General features: G+C 40.5%; 2 protein-coding genes across 2 annotated transcripts; both read right to left on the reverse strand.

The window, feature by feature from the left end:
• Nucleotides 1–2,757: 2,757 nt before the first annotated feature.
• Nucleotides 2,758–9,757, reverse strand: htr3a (5-hydroxytryptamine (serotonin) receptor 3A). Its single transcript, XM_069539853.1, has 9 exons — nt 9,553–9,757; nt 8,510–8,673; nt 8,306–8,350; nt 7,249–7,358; nt 6,985–7,154; nt 6,115–6,275; nt 5,305–5,515; nt 4,585–4,821; nt 2,758–3,918 (listed from the first exon to the last, which is right to left on the reverse strand). Exons 1-9 carry the CDS (start codon nt 9,620–9,622, stop codon nt 3,602–3,604), a joined length of 1,485 nt encoding a protein of 494 aa, XP_069395954.1. The 5' UTR covers nt 9,623–9,757; the 3' UTR covers nt 2,758–3,601.
• A 3,106-nt stretch (nt 9,758–12,863) lies between these two features.
• LOC109635701 (5-hydroxytryptamine receptor 3A-like) lies at nt 12,864–17,430 on the reverse strand. Its single transcript, XM_020097056.2, has 9 exons — nt 17,397–17,430; nt 16,694–16,833; nt 16,414–16,458; nt 16,183–16,292; nt 15,784–15,953; nt 14,960–15,117; nt 13,792–14,002; nt 13,478–13,687; nt 12,864–13,129 (listed from the first exon to the last, which is right to left on the reverse strand). Exons 1-9 carry the CDS (start codon nt 17,428–17,430, stop codon nt 12,864–12,866), a joined length of 1,344 nt encoding a protein of 447 aa, XP_019952615.2.
• Nucleotides 17,431–17,858: the final 428 nt, after the last annotated feature.

Consider the following 17,858-nt stretch of genomic DNA (forward strand, 5'->3'; position numbering starts at 1 on the left):
ATGACAGCTCCTCACAAGTGAAGCCAAATCATCTGGATTGCCCCCTGGTGGCTGGCTGCTGTATAGGTCATAAACCCTCCATGTCATGTACAGTTTGTCAAATATGGTTTGTGTCATTTAATGTGGTTCTTAACGTGTGTCTTTATTTTTCTGCTAATCTTCTTATTTTAAGATATAAACACGTGGTGAACCTAACATACGTCAGGTCACCATCAGAAAAAGACAGAATAAGAAAATAACGATAACCTGCTTTGTACTTCATCTGCAAATAATCGCTGACGTGGTTGTTTAATGTGTTGAAGTCTAAAACTCCACCAGACCAAGTAATAAATCTCCATAGTCATAGTCTCTGCAGTAATTTAACACTGAATGAAGCTCGACAAGACGAGTCTGTCTGAGCGTCCAGCAAATAAACATCACATCACAAGTGTCTCATCCGACGCAACTAGATCTGCTCATTTCCTCCCTCTGCCTCACAGGGATCAGATCTCGACTCCAGCGTATTGGAAACTAATGAGGCGGCTCTCCACTCTCCCCGGTTCACTTCTGCAGTCGCTCCCGACTGTTAAACCCCGTAACACATCCCAGCTTTGTGGTTATTCTTGGTTTATTTATTTTCTTGTGGTTTTTGGATTTTGGCAGAAAACAAAAACAGGAAATGAGACTGACCGGTTTTGTTGGACTTGTCGGGGCTTTGATCTAATTTGGGCGTCTTCAGGAAGGAAGGGGCAGCAGTTGGTGAATGGTTTGTCGGGATGGTAATGTGAACATGGGGGGGTCTTTGTGTTGCCACATGAGGTTTCAGGGCTGATCTTTGTCTCACATATCGAAAGGCCGGATTCTCCAGATTTGAATTTCAACCTCCGCATTAAAAGTGATAATCCTGAACTTTATTATTTTGGGAAGGTTTAAATTAAGTTCTATTAATTCTTGATAAAACCAGAATGTTTTCTAAACCAGGCGTACAGTAAATCTGATTTGACTTACGACAATAAACATCTGTAGAGTTATTAATCAACACTTAACACAATATCAGCCTAAATAAAAGTACATCAAGAAAATAAATATTTAAAACATGAAGGGGTTAAGGGCCATAGCAGTTGGCTATGGAGCGTATTTGATGGAATGTGAAATTGTAAATAAAAGTTTCCTGATGTTTGAGAGTGTTGTGTCTGTAGGAGGTAGAGGTAGAGCGGGTCGTCCACTGACCAGAAGATCGCAGTTTCATTCCCTGTTTCCCCCAATCTGTGTGATGCTGAACACCGAACTTCCCCCAGTGCCGACAGTGCACGAGGGATGTATGATAGAGAAAGTGCAACACATAGACGCCCTGTGTGAATGGGTGAATGGCAAAACTCCATAAATTTACCATTCAAGGGCTTTTTATGTGACTTAGGCAGCTCAGCTAACTTTCCAACCGAACCATTAATCATTCATTCTGAGAGAACCATACATGTGTCGGAGCTAAATCAACAGATCTCCCCTCTCTAACAATAACACATCATGGCCGTGTGATTCAACAACACCATATTCTGATCTGCGTGTTTTCATGATTCCCGCTCGGTGCATCAGAGCAAATGTTCTTGTGAGCAGCAGATGTTGAAGAGGTCTGAGTCAGGAAGAAGAAGGAAGGAGACGTCACACTCTCTCACTCACAGAGAAACACACGAGTCTCCCGACAGGACGGATCCTGGTTCATTTAGACAGAATGTCGCCGCAGCACAAAGTTATAATGACGGTAAACTCACTGTCAGCGTCAACATATGTTGCCTGGTGGAGGGTTTTCAGCAGCTTCATTCATTCAGCAAAGGTTAACTGAGGGGGATTGGAAAAACGAGGGTCAGGACTTTAACATAACATCTTTGATTATACTGATATGTTGACATTTATCTTTTTCCCATTTTGCTTTTATCGCACAAAGTCTGATTGATAGATAACATGACTATTTACTGAGACTTTCCAAGTGGTAGTATAATTCTTTCAGGTTCCTCTTTGTCATCTAAAAAAATAAAAACTTAAAACTGCCCTGAGCTCCAGATGAGTCTTGTCCCACTATGTCTTACCTGTTTTTTTAACCTGGTTTCATGTTTTAAATTTTTCATTGCACTTATTTTTTTTTGCATGATTGTGAATTATTTCATAATTGGAGGAGAATATATGAAATATAAGATAATTTTAGGCTTTCAATGAGAATACCATCTCTGACAGTGGATGTTTAACAACCGTCCCCATGGTAATGATGGAAAACTGATCCTGTTGTGCATGGTGCCCTCCTCTGGCTGCTCCGGTGACCTGCGTCAGGCGAGGGGTGCTACACAGCTTCAGTTTATGTTCACATCAAACATTAGGAGAAGAGACATGTATGTGAGATCAGTGATTTGTGGTTGTTGGTGCTGGACTGGATGGTTTAAATATTTCTGAAACTGCTGATATATGCACAAGAGTCTCTGGAGTTTATCCAGGATCAGTTCTGAAGCAGAGAACCGCTGCTTGAATCAAGGCCAGTTTATTCAGAATGCGCATTTAACAACAAAATATACATTAAACGCTAAAGAGTAAATGAAATATGTTTTCAGAGGGTGAACACTTTATACCTCTTCGCTTTGGTGCACATGAGACTGGAAGAATAAATGTGCAACTGACAAAAATATCAACATAAAACAAATAATAATTCATGATGCATATATAACAACATATGAAATAAAAACTTTTAAACCATTTAAAAAAAAGTATTTTCATCATTTCAATGTCTTTTTAACATATCTTATCGTATGATTATATTTGTTTTTATTTACAGAATAATAATTTACTATGATTTATGACTGAATTATTCAACAATCTTTGTGACTCCATAAATTCCACATTCAGCACAATAATTCAATGTTTTCTTGAATAAACATATTAGTGTATTATTCAGTTACTACCTCAATGATATAAATTCTCCATGTATAGTTAATGCATATTTAAATTATATATATTACATATAACAGCGTTGTCATAATTCAGAAGTTGACACCAACCAAGTTTTATTCTTCACTGTAGCTTCAGTGCTGTATGTGTTCCACATTGTCTTTGTCCTCAACACAAGTTTGTCAAATATTGAACAATGTAGGTTTTTACAGACAAACATTATTTCATTCAAATACATGGAAGTTGCGGTCGTATTAAAAATGGACCGAGCAATAAACACATCGTTGTAGTTGTCTGTTTAGAATTCTGAGGAATATTATGAAACAAGTAAAATATCTCATAATGTAGAGATGTGTTCATTTCTTTCCTACAACTCTTATTTTGAAAAGGAAACTGTATAAAACAGATCCAGTTGATGGAAATATGAATAATATCATCGACATCAAATGTGTAAATCGAAGGGGTTCTATGTTTATTTGGTTTTCTTTCCGTGGCCCTGATCTTGAATCAAAATGAAACTGATGACAAGAATAATAAACGTGTAGGATATAGTTCCACAAATACAGGAACCATGTCGCTGTTCCATCACTCTACGAGCTCCTCTCTGAGGAGCGACACATTCAGGCCCCAGAGCCACCAACTCTCACCGTTTTTAATTCCACGCTCCGCCTACTGAGCGTCGCTGAAAGACTCAGGCAACCTGCCACACCGACCACAGTGTGCCCAGTGTGATGCTGTACGCCACCACGGCCACCAAGTAGACTCTGAAGAGCAGCACGTCCAGCACGTAGCCCACCTGCAGCCACTCCTTGGCCACTTCCCGGCACCTGTCCCTCTTCTCCAGGAAATGACGTATGGCTGTCACCTCGTGCAGGATGTTGTCCATGACGGGGGGCGTGGGGTCCCGGGAGGGAGGAAGACCGAGTCCGAGCAGAGCGCCTTCCCTGTCGTGCTGGCTGAGCCTCTGACCGATCTCACAGGTGTGGTGGTGGTGGTGGGTGCAGCGGGCTGCATGATGGGACAAAGACGGGATTTATTCCAAAATATCAAGACGACAACCATCGGACAACCATCAGACAACCCTGACCAGTGTTGTTATGTTGTGTGTACCTGTGCCTATGCACCTCATAGCATTTATTTAAGGTGCTATGCTTTAACCCAAACCTAACCCCTAACCTAACACAATCCCAACCCCAGCCTCAAGCTAAACCCCATACACAACCCTAATCCAGCTCAAAAACAAACTCATTAGACTGGGATGTTTTCACCAATCAGTCGTGGGAGGACAGGGAAAAAGAGCTATCTAACCAATTACATCTACCCCACGCATAAACGCAGTCAGATTACCGGAGGGACTATCCGGGGCAGTAAGCCTGTGCACAGCAGCACGCTGGTGATTCAGTCTAACCGGAACACTAAATAAAAAAATAACTAATTCAATTAGAGAGAGAGTTTTCCTGCTCGGACAATCTGAAGAGATAAGAAGAAAAATGGGGACTTGAACCTATTCTGAGAGAGAAACAGCAAGTCCACTGCTGAACTATCTGAGATGTACCCCAAACACAGGCCTCGTCCTTTATGAGGTTTTTAATGCATCTGGTTCTAAACTAAATCTCTTCTTTCATGGCACAAGAATGAATATAACACCCTCGTCAACCGTGACGTGGACCTTACCCGTCCCATAGCTGTTGTCCTTGTAGTGCTCCAGGTCGGAGGCCTGCGACGACAGTCTGGAGCAGAGGCGGTGCTTCTTGTGGATGCAAAACAGGACCGGGGCTCTTTCCAGCACCAGGTACTTCACCCAGTGGGGGACGGGGGGCTGCAGGTCCTGCTTGTGGACCAGACGCACAATCAGCACGGTTTCCGTCAGGCTGATCACCAGGAGGGCCATGCAGACCACGAAGTACACACCTACATGACAGGTGAGAGAAGGTGTTTGATGAGGATCCAATCGAGGAAATGTATTAAAAGAAAATACTAATTGGCGTTTTTACAGCATCATTATCACTTCTAAACAACTTGAGCTAAATGTTCTCTCGTCGATGGTTTGCACTGTGTCCTAGTCCAGATTCTTCTCGGAGATTACATCATGACCCCCCTCGCCAGGGAGGTTAGGTTTTTCATCTTCTCTTGTTTGTTTGAGAAACAAGAAAGAAGGAAGAACTCACTAAACTTTCTAGGATCCTGGATTTTCTAGCCTTGCAGGAGGAGGTATTTCACTCACCAGACTGTCCCTGCATGCTCGCCTTGAAGAGTAATTGCTGCTCAGTTGTTTTTTTAAACTTCCACACTAAACTGGAGGTAATAGAAAATGGAACTTTTTAAATAGACCCTCCTTATAAAAATCCTGTTCTCAATTCAAACTGCTGATAAACACCAATCGATCCCAGTCACCTATCAGCGGGGTTCCAATGGCAGTGGCAGGCAGAGTGTCTGATACAATGATGAGGAAGACGGAGTAGCCCAGCAGCAAAGTGATCTTGAAGGAGACCCGCTCTCCGCTGTCTGGTGGCAGATAGAAACCAACAATGTCCATCACCATCAAGAAGATACTGGGCAGCAGCAGGTTCACAGTGTAGAACAGCGGCCGCCGCCGGATCACCACCTGGGAAATGTAGTTTTAAAGTCGGGTCGAAAGTCAGGACACGGTTAGTGAGGTGAGGTCTGACACTGTTCAACATAAAACAACAAATCATCCATCTGCCTCTGAGGATACCACAGTTCTAGATCTCAGCTTTTATGCTAAGCTATGCTAACTACATCCCAACCTGGGCTCATTTAACATACAGATATGAGACTGATATCAATCTTTACACATTCGTTTACTAAAGAAAGCTAATAAGCAATTTTGTGTTCTTTTATTTATGGGGGGGGGAAACATTACAGTACATTTATTTTTAACAATTAAAAAAGCTATTCAGTACCTATTGATTCAAAATTAACATAGACTGTCAATAGAGATAAACAACACACCTCCATCTCCTCCAGCTGTACATAATGGATGCTACCATCTTTGGATGTAATTTGATTTTTCATGTCTATGTCCCATCCACTAACATGGAGGACCTCTACTGCAGCCAGCCCCCAGGGGTGATCAAGATCATTTAGCTTCCCTTTTTGGGGAGCTGACATCTCATCCATGTTCTTGTACAGTCTATGTTCTTTTCTATAAAAAAGCAGCGTGCTATCAGTCCATGTACTCACGTGGAACTTCATCTCGGCGTAATAGTCGTCATTGTCCACACTGAAGATCTTGTAGTTGGACAGAATGTGGAGCAGCTCCCACTCTCCCTGGTTCATGAAGACGCTCTTGTCCTCCCTGAGCTCCTCGGGGCTTCGCATCAGGGTGATGTTGATGTCGTCAACTACAGATCGAAGACAATGTCGGGAGCAGCGTGAGACGAAGTTACCCTCTGACCAGCGCTCTGCTCATCTCAACAGGAGACGGACGGATGCACAGAACACAACAGTTGTTCTACTCAAGTCTTGATGAGGGAGTTCAGGAGAGCGCTGGATGTTATTTTCCAACAAGGGTAGATTTTTTTGTGGTAACCAAATCACATCAAAAGTAGCATTGAAACTAAAGATCCTGCAAATGATTTTTGTCCGTCTTACTTTGTACTTTTGTCCATTTTTTTCAATTATACCAGTATTATCAAATCTGGACCAAGTTGTCAGTTACAATGGTGGATCTTTATAAGTTAGGTCAATGATAAACTTCAGTTTTATCCTTTTTAGTCAAAATAACACCTACTTTGATCTGTGGGATCATTCTGTCTTTTATTTATTTTTGAAAATCAAATATAAATACATCAAACATAATGTACAATTGGATAAAATGTATAGTTCTAAATTAATTTGATTCGGCATTTTGTTCATGAAAGACAAATAAAATATATGAAGATATTATAGTTTGTGACCTCGAAGATTGAAAACCTAAATCTACAGTTTAAAATGCAGTCCAGTAATGTTCAATGGAATTATTTTTATTTTAGTTTGGAATAATCTCTAAAACATATTACTAATAAATGACCTGTATGTCACCTTGCACAGATTATAATATAAGAGTCTTACTGGTGTGCAGCCAGCTCTGGAAGGTGAGGCTGCACTTCTGCACGTCGAAGGGGAAGTTGTAGATGTTGAGCGTGCAGGCTGTGACGACCTGGATGGGTTTATAGTTGCGCACCAGTCCATCGTGTGTCACGTAGACATAAGGAATGTCTGGGGACTTCCCCACGTCGACGCTGCAGGTCGGGGACAGAAAGGACAGCAGGCGTGTGAGGGACCAGAGGAAAATATGAGGAGAGACAAAGGTAAAAAACCCGCAGCAGCTCTTACAACTCATTGATGAGGATGTCAGGAACCCACACGTTAGCGGTGGGTAAAGAAACTTGTTTGACTTCATCAAAGTCTTCTGGGTTCCAGACCAGGAATTCATCCGTCCACGACTAAAAATATTCAAGAGAGGAAATGAGTCAGTCAAATTCTATGTAAATTATTTAAAAGTAGATATTTTTGAATTGCACTTTGTCAGACAATATGATTTATTTAAAATAAGCCTTAAAGATAAATAAAATATTCACATCCAACAGAGGAAAACTGTCATGACTCATCTACTAAAACTAATGAATTAGTGACCTGAAGTTTGTCATTGTGAATTCATGAAATATTTGATTGCTCATTACCTTAGAAATATATTACCAGACGTTATTATTCACACTGATTTGACAATTTTAACATTTTCTACAGGTTTTTTTATTTTGGGCTTTTAATTGAAATCAAATTTTTCTCTAAAGTTCACTTTGCTAATCAACGTCCCAAATGTTCACTGGAGGAAGAATTATGCTCCACCACTTTATTGGGTTATTTGATTTAAGGTTAAAGGAGGTGAAATGACTATTTTGATTTAATTTTTTTTAATTTCACCTGCTATGTTTTGTTTTTTGTGGAACAGTTTTCATTTTCAGTTTAAATCTCCCTGTGAAGAGTTCAGAGGCAGGATACTGAGCTGTTCATCATAACTTTATGCAGTAATTAATTAATGAATGGACTTTGTTTGAGGTTTTTATTTAAAGAAAGTCCTTGGTGTTCATCCTGCCTGGTGGCTGAATGTAAAAAACTACTCCTCAGAACTCCTCCAAAATAAGAACATTGAAGAATGTGAAGAGTGTTGATATTACGTGTTTATCCCTACTTAAGGGTTTGTGTTATTTTGTTAAGTAAAAAGAAATATAGGAATTTGTTTTCCAAGATGTGAAAACCTTGAAGTTGTCAATAACGCTGCAGAATCTTATAACGTGAGGTCAAGCTGCTGAAGATGAGTTTTAATGTCTTCAATTGCAGTGGTTCTGTTTATGGAACAACTGAGAGTAGATGTTATAGATGCTTCTCTTACTTGTCTGTACCACACGTATGTCGTCAGAACCTGGTTCTTCTCATCCTGAGGAAAACGAAATTAAAACAAAAACAGTTTTCTGGGTCGTCTCTAGAAAAACAGTTTTTAATCCAAGTGAAATGTATGTGTACTGCAGTTAAACAGAAGCCATATTCTATTCAAAACAATAATTTAAGGGGCAGGTGAGTGGATGGTTGGACTCACCACATTCAGAATAGAGTAAACCATCAGGTCTATGGCGACGATAGTGGACGTCCTCCAGTCTTTCACTGGTCTCACTCCTTTCTTGTAGCCTGCACTCAGAAACTCGGACAGCCGCACCAGGGTGGCGTTGGCAAATCGTCCGGTGCTGCTGCCCTGTCTCTTAACTGAAAATTAACAAAACATTCATTTTTTAACTAGCATGAAAAAAGTCCGACATTCAGTGCTCGTCTCATCAGGAGAGATGAAGCCAGTGACACGTTTAAATACATTTATTCATGTTTATGCAGAAAGTAACTACAAATACTCCATAGTACACATCATTTGTAAGAAATACTCCACTTATTTAATAAGATTAAGCTTCTTGGTATTTGCATGAACATTTTCTTAAAATTGCTTCTTAAATATGAAGCTACTGGTGATATAAAAGATTTGAAAATAAAATAAACCTGTCTGTGTTTGTTTGTCGATATGAGAGTAAACAATACAAATTAAAAATGTCCAAATAAAATAATTTAATTACTAATAGGCTGCATTATCACACTAACAAATACAATGGACATATAAGTAAACATATATTGTTTTTAAATCAAATGTCTTATTGTACCAGCAGTGATTTTTGAATTTAGTGTTTGAGACACATACATTTTAATTCCACATTACCACATCGACCGATGTAAAGTAAGTCAAGCCAAAAAACACACTTTCAGAACATCTTATATTTCTGTCTCAATATCTTCACTAGAAAAAAGAAACTTAATAAATCCCTTTAATTAGTAATTTAAATTGAAATGATCATTTATGTCAATGTATCCTTTTCAAGTTAATCAAACTTAATAAATTGTGTGTTATCAGTTGGGTTAAGTTGGTCCAACAATTTTCTTTTTTCAATATGATTGTTTTGTCCGAATGGCTGAAATGATTTTGTGTATTCAATCAAAAAGATAAAACTGTGTCAGACAAAATAATAATCTCTACGACTCAAGTTGTTGACAGTTGTATTTACCGAAAGCATAAAACTTAGTGTAAAACAGAGGCGGCTGTACCTGTGCACGCTCGTGCTGCTCCTTGAATCAGAAGGAAAAGCAGCGTCGTCCAGGCTGATGAGAGCCTCATGGTGCCGGTTCACGAGTGTTTTCTCCTCCCGCTGTGAAAATCTGCCTGCTGCTCTGATGAAAGGCCGACGCCTGACACCGTCGTGCTCCATATCCGTCCACTATATCCATCGGTTCACCCACGTCCAGCAGCAAAACCTTGTTAGTGTCACTCAGCCCATTAGAGGGTTTGCATGAGCTCTGACACCACCACCCCTCCCCCCCCCCACGTTCAATACAGACACAGCTCCCAGATAAATGGAGCTGATAGACTGAAGGAATAAAAGCCAGTGTGGCCCTATCATGTATCATATCTGAGTAATTCTATTGATGAAGTCATACACGCATCAGGACGGTACGTTATGATGATTGTCAGTCATCAGTTAGAGTGTCCACTCACCTGCAGAGAACAGAGTCTCTGCTTTTAATATCCTTTATCACATGAAACCCACAGTGGCTGTGGTCTGCTTCACTTTGCTTCACTCTGAGATCCAAGATATGGAAGTTCAATCTGCCAATATTGAAAATACAATACATACTTGAACATCGAATTGGCCGGTTTGGTGAGCATGATGGATAAAGCAAGGACGACCAGTGTTGTGCGTGAATGCGTAAAGCGTTTTATTATATTAAGAATTATATTACGAGCACGTTAAAGTGATTTCAACTGTTTGTACAGAAAGGAAATAACCAATAATAAAATAATCAACTCAGTGATAAAGAAAAATACAGAAAACTGTTTGAACAATATGAAGTAATGATAAATAATTAATGCAATTAATGACACAAAAAAAAACAATTAAGACTGTCCGTTAAACTATTGATGGGAAAATTTAGATTTTTTTCATCAAAACTTGAAGAAATTGAAACTGAATTTCAAGCAACAAAACAAGAATGTTATTGAAAACCTCAGTTTCCACAGATTTATTTCACTTCATCACCTCAGAGTCAGTCTGATGAAGAATATTTGTTAAAAATAATATCAAAGACAGAAAGTCTTCAATCTTTCCTTTCAACATTTTTTAATTTATCACTTCCGAGGAAGTAGAAGTCACGATGGCGCCTCCCTGTGGAGAGATGGCCGTACAGCATCTGGTCCGGCAGCAGCTCTGTCTCCAGACAGCTGATCTCAGAGTCCTCTCTCCTGTGGACACTCAGTGAGTCCAACAGTCTCTTTACCTCTTGTCACTACTGAGGTTTGAAACTCAGTGAGGATTGAACAACCACTGTCGAAGAAGGGGACTCTTGTGTTTTACATAAAGCTTTATTTCAGTGTGATGTATTCAACTTCTCTGGATTTAGACAATAAAGATCAGTTTTAGTAAATCAGGAAGTCACTTTTGGAGGGAAACTGCAAAGGCCTCAAAAGCCTCACCTGCGAAAACAAACGAACCAAACTGGCAGATCAGAACTGAAACTTCTCTCACTGACTTCATTCAGATGTTAAACTTTAAGGTGAGTTTTAAATCCTTTTTTTTTTTTGAATGGGGTTCATTTTAGTTGCTTTGCAAACACAAACAATGAAGTTCAATACAACCACTTTAATTTTTATTAAATACAGGACAGAGTAAAAACTATTTTTTGAATGAAATCATGAGAAATTAATGTTCAACAAGCAAAGTGTTGTTGAGATTTCACTGAACTCACTGTTTGATTTCATCTTGTCATATATTTGGTGCTAATTTTAGTATTATTGTGCATATTCAAAACACACAGTACGTTTTAACAAACTGTGACACATCAGACCAATCACAATGAGATACGTCTTCATCTGAGTCCAATAAATCTGATGACTCCAAATGAACAACAGGCTTCAGATCATGTAACATTAATAAATCCATAAAAAAGAGAATATAGTTTTTAAGATAAGTGAGATGAGTTCAGTTTAGAAAACTGGATTTGTGCTTATGACAACGGACAGACATGGACCAGTGACCTGACAGCAGAGCTTCATATCTCACAACGAGGATCAAACTGTTTTAATAAAGAATACGAGGAGAACCAACACATTATTCAGACCGAAGGAAACACAGTTACAGCTGCTACCTGCAGGAGGGACAGCTGGTGAGACATCTCTGATTGTGTGAACGTGTAAGTTACCGAGCCCCCGGGGACATTTTGGTAAGAAATATATTAAATGATCGCAACATAACGCGTGGGGACAAAATCAATAACTCGGGGCCACGAGATATGAATCTGTATTTTACTAACAAGACCTGGAGAGAAGTGAAGAAGCCTCCTGGATGAGAGACATCACATGATGTCGCCTCTGTAATGAGCTTTAGTTTGAGTCTAGCTGTGGTGGAAACGTTACCATCACGACTCAATGAAGACACTTCATTGGCAAACATGCGGTGATCTAAGCAGCGTGTAACCTGGACAAAATCCCAACGTCTTGGTGGAGAAGATGTAACAGAAAGAGAAACGAGGCACTGACTAAACTTTGATCCACAGCTCTGTTGCATAACATCATGTAACCAGATCCACTTGAAGAAGAGACTCGCAATTACTGTGGAAAATCGCATTAATATGGATCTTTCTGCCGGTAAGTTTTCTGTGACGCACTTTTGATATTCTTATCACGAGTATTAGGAAACCCACAGGGAGCAGAGACACAGCAGCTGAGCTCTGAATGGGCTGTATTGATCTATTATGTGGCAGCAGGATGGAGATTAAAGCATGAATACAATATTATAACATCACACCGGCACTGAGGCTTTTCTCCAGGGAGCTGCTTTATTATTATAGTATCGTCACTCACATCTCCAATGTCTGGAAAACATGATAACACACCCTGTGTAATAATGTGTCTGTGAAACTGTGAGGTGGCTGTGCAGAGGGATATCTGCAGAGAAAATACAAACAGAATGTTGAAGAATAGAATTTTACTCAACAATTTAAAAGCTGTGGAACTGAGAGCACGTCAACATTAACACAATTCATCAGATCGAGGAACAACTGAGGTGAAAAGAAAGTATTTATATGCATGTATTCGTTTGGTGAGCAACATACAACATACTGTGTGTGTACTTCAATTCTAACAAACGTTCGTTTAATTGAATATGGATATATTTTAAATACACTGCAGTGTAGTTTCATTACATTTTAATACAGATCAGTACAATAATCCATTCTTCCTCTTCTAACATATTGGGCCTTTTAAAGCTCTGCATCTAGAATCTCTGTAAATACACCAAACACCATAAATCTAGACGTATTGTCCAGTATTTAAAGAATCAATAAGTCTCTGAGCGTGTGTTGGTTCAGGCAAAGCTCCAGCTGGCCCAGAGCAGCAGCAGAGTAGCGGCGTACACGGCCAGAACCAACAGGTAGAGGCGGAACAGCAGGCGGTCGAGCTTAGAACAGAGGGCCAGCCAATCAGCCTGAGCCGAAGACTCTGTGTCCTCCTGAGACAAAGCCAAGCGGAGGGAGACCAGTTCCTGGAGGAGCCACTCGGGCCCAGATGGAGCAACCTGGATTTCAGTCAGAGACAACAAATCCCCGTCCAGCGAGGGCTCCAGCTCGTAATCTACGGGAATCAACAAATGGATTTCAGATGTAAACAATTAATGTGGACAGACGTCTCTAGATAAATGTGAGAGCTGCAGGTTCCCTGACTGTTGAACAGTTTAATAAACAAACCCAGTATTGTTACCTCCATCGTAGAGGTTCTGTTTTCTTTGCTGTTTGTTTCTGTCAGCAGGATCATGCAAAAACTATACAACTGGTTTTAATGATTCTTGGTGGAAGGTTTGCGTATCAACCAATTTATTTTTATTTTTTTTACTTTCTTTACATTGCGAGAAAGGTTAGGCACTCTCCAAGTGGTTAAATTTGAGATCATTCAATGTATTTTCTGTTCATCTGATGCACAAACCTCCAGACGTGTTGATGTGGTCGAGGGTCTTGATGGAGGTTAAGGCGCTCTCAGTGAAGCTGGGACCACCTGAGCCGTACTTGTCCAGCAGGCAGGCGGACACCGACATTTGTCTGACCTCCTTCTCGCTGTGGTGGAGCAGCTTCACCACCAGTATGGATTTGATGAGGCTGAGCATCAGCATGGCCATGCACACCACGAAGAACACACCTGAGAAGAGACGGAAGGGTAAGAACCTGATAAAGACCAATAATTAGTGAGTAAATCATTACTGATGACATGGTTTGCTCATAGAACTAATTATTAAAACCCACCTACGAGAGGAGTGGTGACGGCAGACGAGGGCAGATCATCCGTCAGGTTGACTCTGAACACGGTGTATCCCAGCAGTATGCTGATCTTAAAGGCGATGCGTACGCCACTGTTCAGAGGAAGATAGAAGCTGATCACATCCACCAACATGAGGAAGATGCTGGGGATGAGGAGACCCACCACATACAGCAGGGGGCGCCGGCGGATCAGAACCTGAACGAGAGATAAGGTCAGAGATCACAAACAGTTCAGTGTCTCATGGTGCAGCTGATTCTTATTTATCCATGATGTCCATCTGAAGTCAACTCTGATGTCATTTTCAGTTTTTAAACTGTTTTGGAATAATTCTCCACTAAAGTATTATCATCCTTGCACTCAAGTATTGCATGGTACTTAGTAGTACTTGGTGGTGCTTGTATTTCCTGTATGCATGAGGGTTTTGCATATGTATATTATTATCTATTGTTAGTATTGTATTATATATTATATTTTCTCGTTTGTTTGCTTTATTGAACTTGATTGAAAGCTCAATAATAAACATATAGTTGAAACTAATGACTAGCATGTGCATGGTATTAATTGCATTATGTAGAGGTGATATATAAATATATGCACATGATCTATGTCCTCTTACTAAACTACCAACAAAACTGCAGTGTAACAAAATCCAAATGATCCTTTACACTCGAGCACCGTTACCGAGAAGCCTTCTTCAGACTTTGAGCTGAATGAATAATCCTCCCTGAGCTCCACCTGCACAGGCCCTCCCCCCCCCCCCCCCACCACCACCACCACCACCACCACGTACAAGAAGTCCATTGATCAGGCAGCCGCTGAGACAGTCTCAGTTCTCCCCCTTCTCTCTGTTTCTTTTCCTGCCAGAAACAGCCTCTGCCTCATCATTTGGCGTTCGCCCACTAGTCCGATCCACGGAGGTCATGGCCAGTTGCTTTACGCTTTGCAATTCGAGGGGTTGAGGGGGTCGAACCCACAGAGGGCTCACCCACCGATGAGCAATCGTGCCAGTCACAGTTTAGTTACTCACTAGGAATGGATGGTTGAAGAGCACCACACCAACACTACTGGGATTTGATTCAAGTAACCTGCAGTTTTTACACACGCCTCTCCATCATTCCCTCACAAATGCAGGCCAACATAACTGAGACACACATTGAACTGGATGTGTGCGTAGTCGGTCTCGTCCTGGTGGATTTGCCAGTAGCGTGAAGGGATGGACAGCAGTTCCCACTCTCCATCATTCATGAACTCCCCCTGATCGTGAGCGATGTTCTCTGCACTCCTCCACAGAGTCAGGTCTATCTCCTTCACTGCAGAGGGAGAGAGATGTTGAAGGGTTGAAAACTAAAAGATGGAGGGTAAAGCACGTTCATCACTTTTGTCTCCCAGGCAGTATTTGTGTGGACGTGTCCTCATACTGTTATGAGTTTAGAGTTAGGGTTATGCTACCTTAGTCCAGATGATCCCTGCTAATTCAGCAGTGTCATTTAGGTCTTAATCTTTAACCAATTTCATGACAACTGATCAAACTGGAATGAAAGAAGAAAACCATTGACAAAACCAAGCTCCCATAAGTTTTGGGATGTTTTTCATTTACATTTTCACTCTGGTCCATTTATCTGTTAGTTCGTTGCACTGTGAACAACCATGTAATGGATTTTTATCTGACTTGGTGGGAGGATGAGACATGAGGCAAGAAAAGAGTCCATTACCAGGGAATAATTCATGGATGTTGACGAACAAATTAACAATATTTGGGGGAATGATATCTATGAGAGTGCAATTTGGTGAGGATCCAAATAAAAATTGGGATCCAGTCAATTTAATCTTGGAACTTGTGGAATTGTGGTTTCATTGGGGCCTTGGCGGGGGTTTGCTCTCAAAATGGGATCCTAGTTTAAGATGTGAAAACTCTATTTTGCAGATCCTGAATTTACTGTGTTTTTCACCACCACTTCACAGACGAGCACACAGACCTGAGTGAAGCCAGCTGCGGAAGGTGAGGCTGCAGTTCTGCTTGTCAAACGGAAAGGCGTACATCTCAAGGCTGCAGGCCAGCACCACCTGCATGGGTCGGTAGTTCTTCACCGAGCCGGAGGAGTTGACGTAGACGTAGGGGATTGGTGGGGATTTCCCTGCGTTCACACTGGGGACACACATGGAGGAGGGGGGAGTTAAGATGAGACGTGGAAAACAAGGTGGAATATGAGACCCGTCAGGATCACCGTCATGTCAAGCTGCTGTCCTTACATAACTGTAAAGGACAGTTTGATTATTTTTGATGAGGCTGATTTAGTATTTTTTTTAACTTGTTGCTAATATTCTAAACACATTTTAAAACCAGGTAAAACTGGTTCACGTCACCAGTTTCTTACAATTCACTAACGATAACATCGGGTATCCAGATCGCATCAGACGAGAGTGAGATCTCGGTGATGCCATCAAACTCTTCTGGATCCCAAACCAGGAACTCATCAGTCCAGATCTGCAAACAACACAAGACGTGTCCAGTAAAGTATTATATTATTATATTATTGTATTTAAATAGACAAGATTTAAATGGTGGATTTTATGAACAATGAACTGAAGGATGAGAGGCCACATACCTGTCTGTACCAAATACTAATAGTAATGCTCTGTGTCTTTCCATCCTGGGTAAAAAGAGAAAAAAAACTTTAATGATTAATCTTTTATAGCATCAAGACCATGAAATGAAGCAGTGTCACTTAAATGGATTTAAAGTTGTGTGGTGCAACAAGACAAATGGTACAACTTTCAATACAACTCAAAGAATGATTTAGCTCATTTTAATTCTAAGATATAAGTTGTTCCTGACAAGTGGAATAGAAAGTGTAAAGTTCTAGAAGTACTGATGTCCTGAAGTACCACATCGAGCACAGACTGCAGTATGAGGTCTATGGACACGGTGGTAGCACTGGTCCAGTTGTGAACCGGCCGAACTCCGCAGTCGTATTTCCTCAGGAGGGTCCTGGTCAGCTGGTTCAGAGCGGACCGCTTCGGCTTCTCTGGCACACATTCACACAGATGAGCTACAAGACAAATAAATTACCCACAACGCACGGATGTAGGAAGTCAGTTACTCAATGCAGTGCAATACAATCCATAAAGATGGTAAACAAACTTCAATAAAATGGTGGATGTATGGATTAATGAATCATACTTCTGGGATTCCACATCTAAATTACATTGTTTTTTTTATGTTAAACTGGAGGATTGTGTGAATTTAAAAAAACGACAACTTTTTATGCAATAAGTCAATAACTTTTTAATCCATTTCTCTTTACGAATACATAAATGACTGCATGTTAATGCATTTGATTGTGTTTAATTATAGTAAAATAAATAGATTAAATAAAAATAAATCGATTAAATTTCCTTCACATCACAAAAACTGGATCCGTGAGAGCTCACTGATCTATTTAAGTCATAGAAAGAGGAAAACCATCAGTCAACCAGAGTCATACAACAACATCAATTGAAGATGCATTTCACAAAGCAGAAAACGTTTGGAAGAAAACCCCGCAGGTGATAACTATTTCAGAAATATGTCAGTGAGGAAGCATCTTACCTGAGAACAGCAGCATCAGCCAAACCACAGACATGAGGCTTTAGGAAAAACCCTTTCAGACCTTTCAGATTACAGGTGTTTTCCAGGTGTCACATGCAAAACGCTGAAATGTTTACACAAAGAAATCCACAGTTTGATCGAGCAGGTTCAGCAGAAGCAGCAGCGAGCGTTGGGAAATTGCAATGACCAGAGTAGCACAGAGACTTTGGTTGCACTGATATTGATTTTCCACTTCTCCCGAGTAATGTGATCCATAAATTAATGAAACACGCCGGAGAGGAAACTCCCCAAAGGTTTGTTTAGTGTCTGTTTATTGCTTCATTCTCAGATGGTTATCTGTTGCTGTAAAGGTGATTTTAAGACACCAAAGAGAGCACGTTTGGATTAAATTCATCATTTACTGTGGAATTCACACACAAGACATTAATCCAGATGTAGACTAATGAAGATACTGGTGTGAAA

The sequence above is a fragment of the Paralichthys olivaceus genome, chromosome 15 (genome assembly GCF_024713975.1).
Source record: "Paralichthys olivaceus isolate ysfri-2021 chromosome 15, ASM2471397v2, whole genome shotgun sequence".
In the NCBI taxonomy this organism is placed as follows: domain Eukaryota; kingdom Metazoa; phylum Chordata; class Actinopteri; order Pleuronectiformes; family Paralichthyidae; genus Paralichthys; species Paralichthys olivaceus.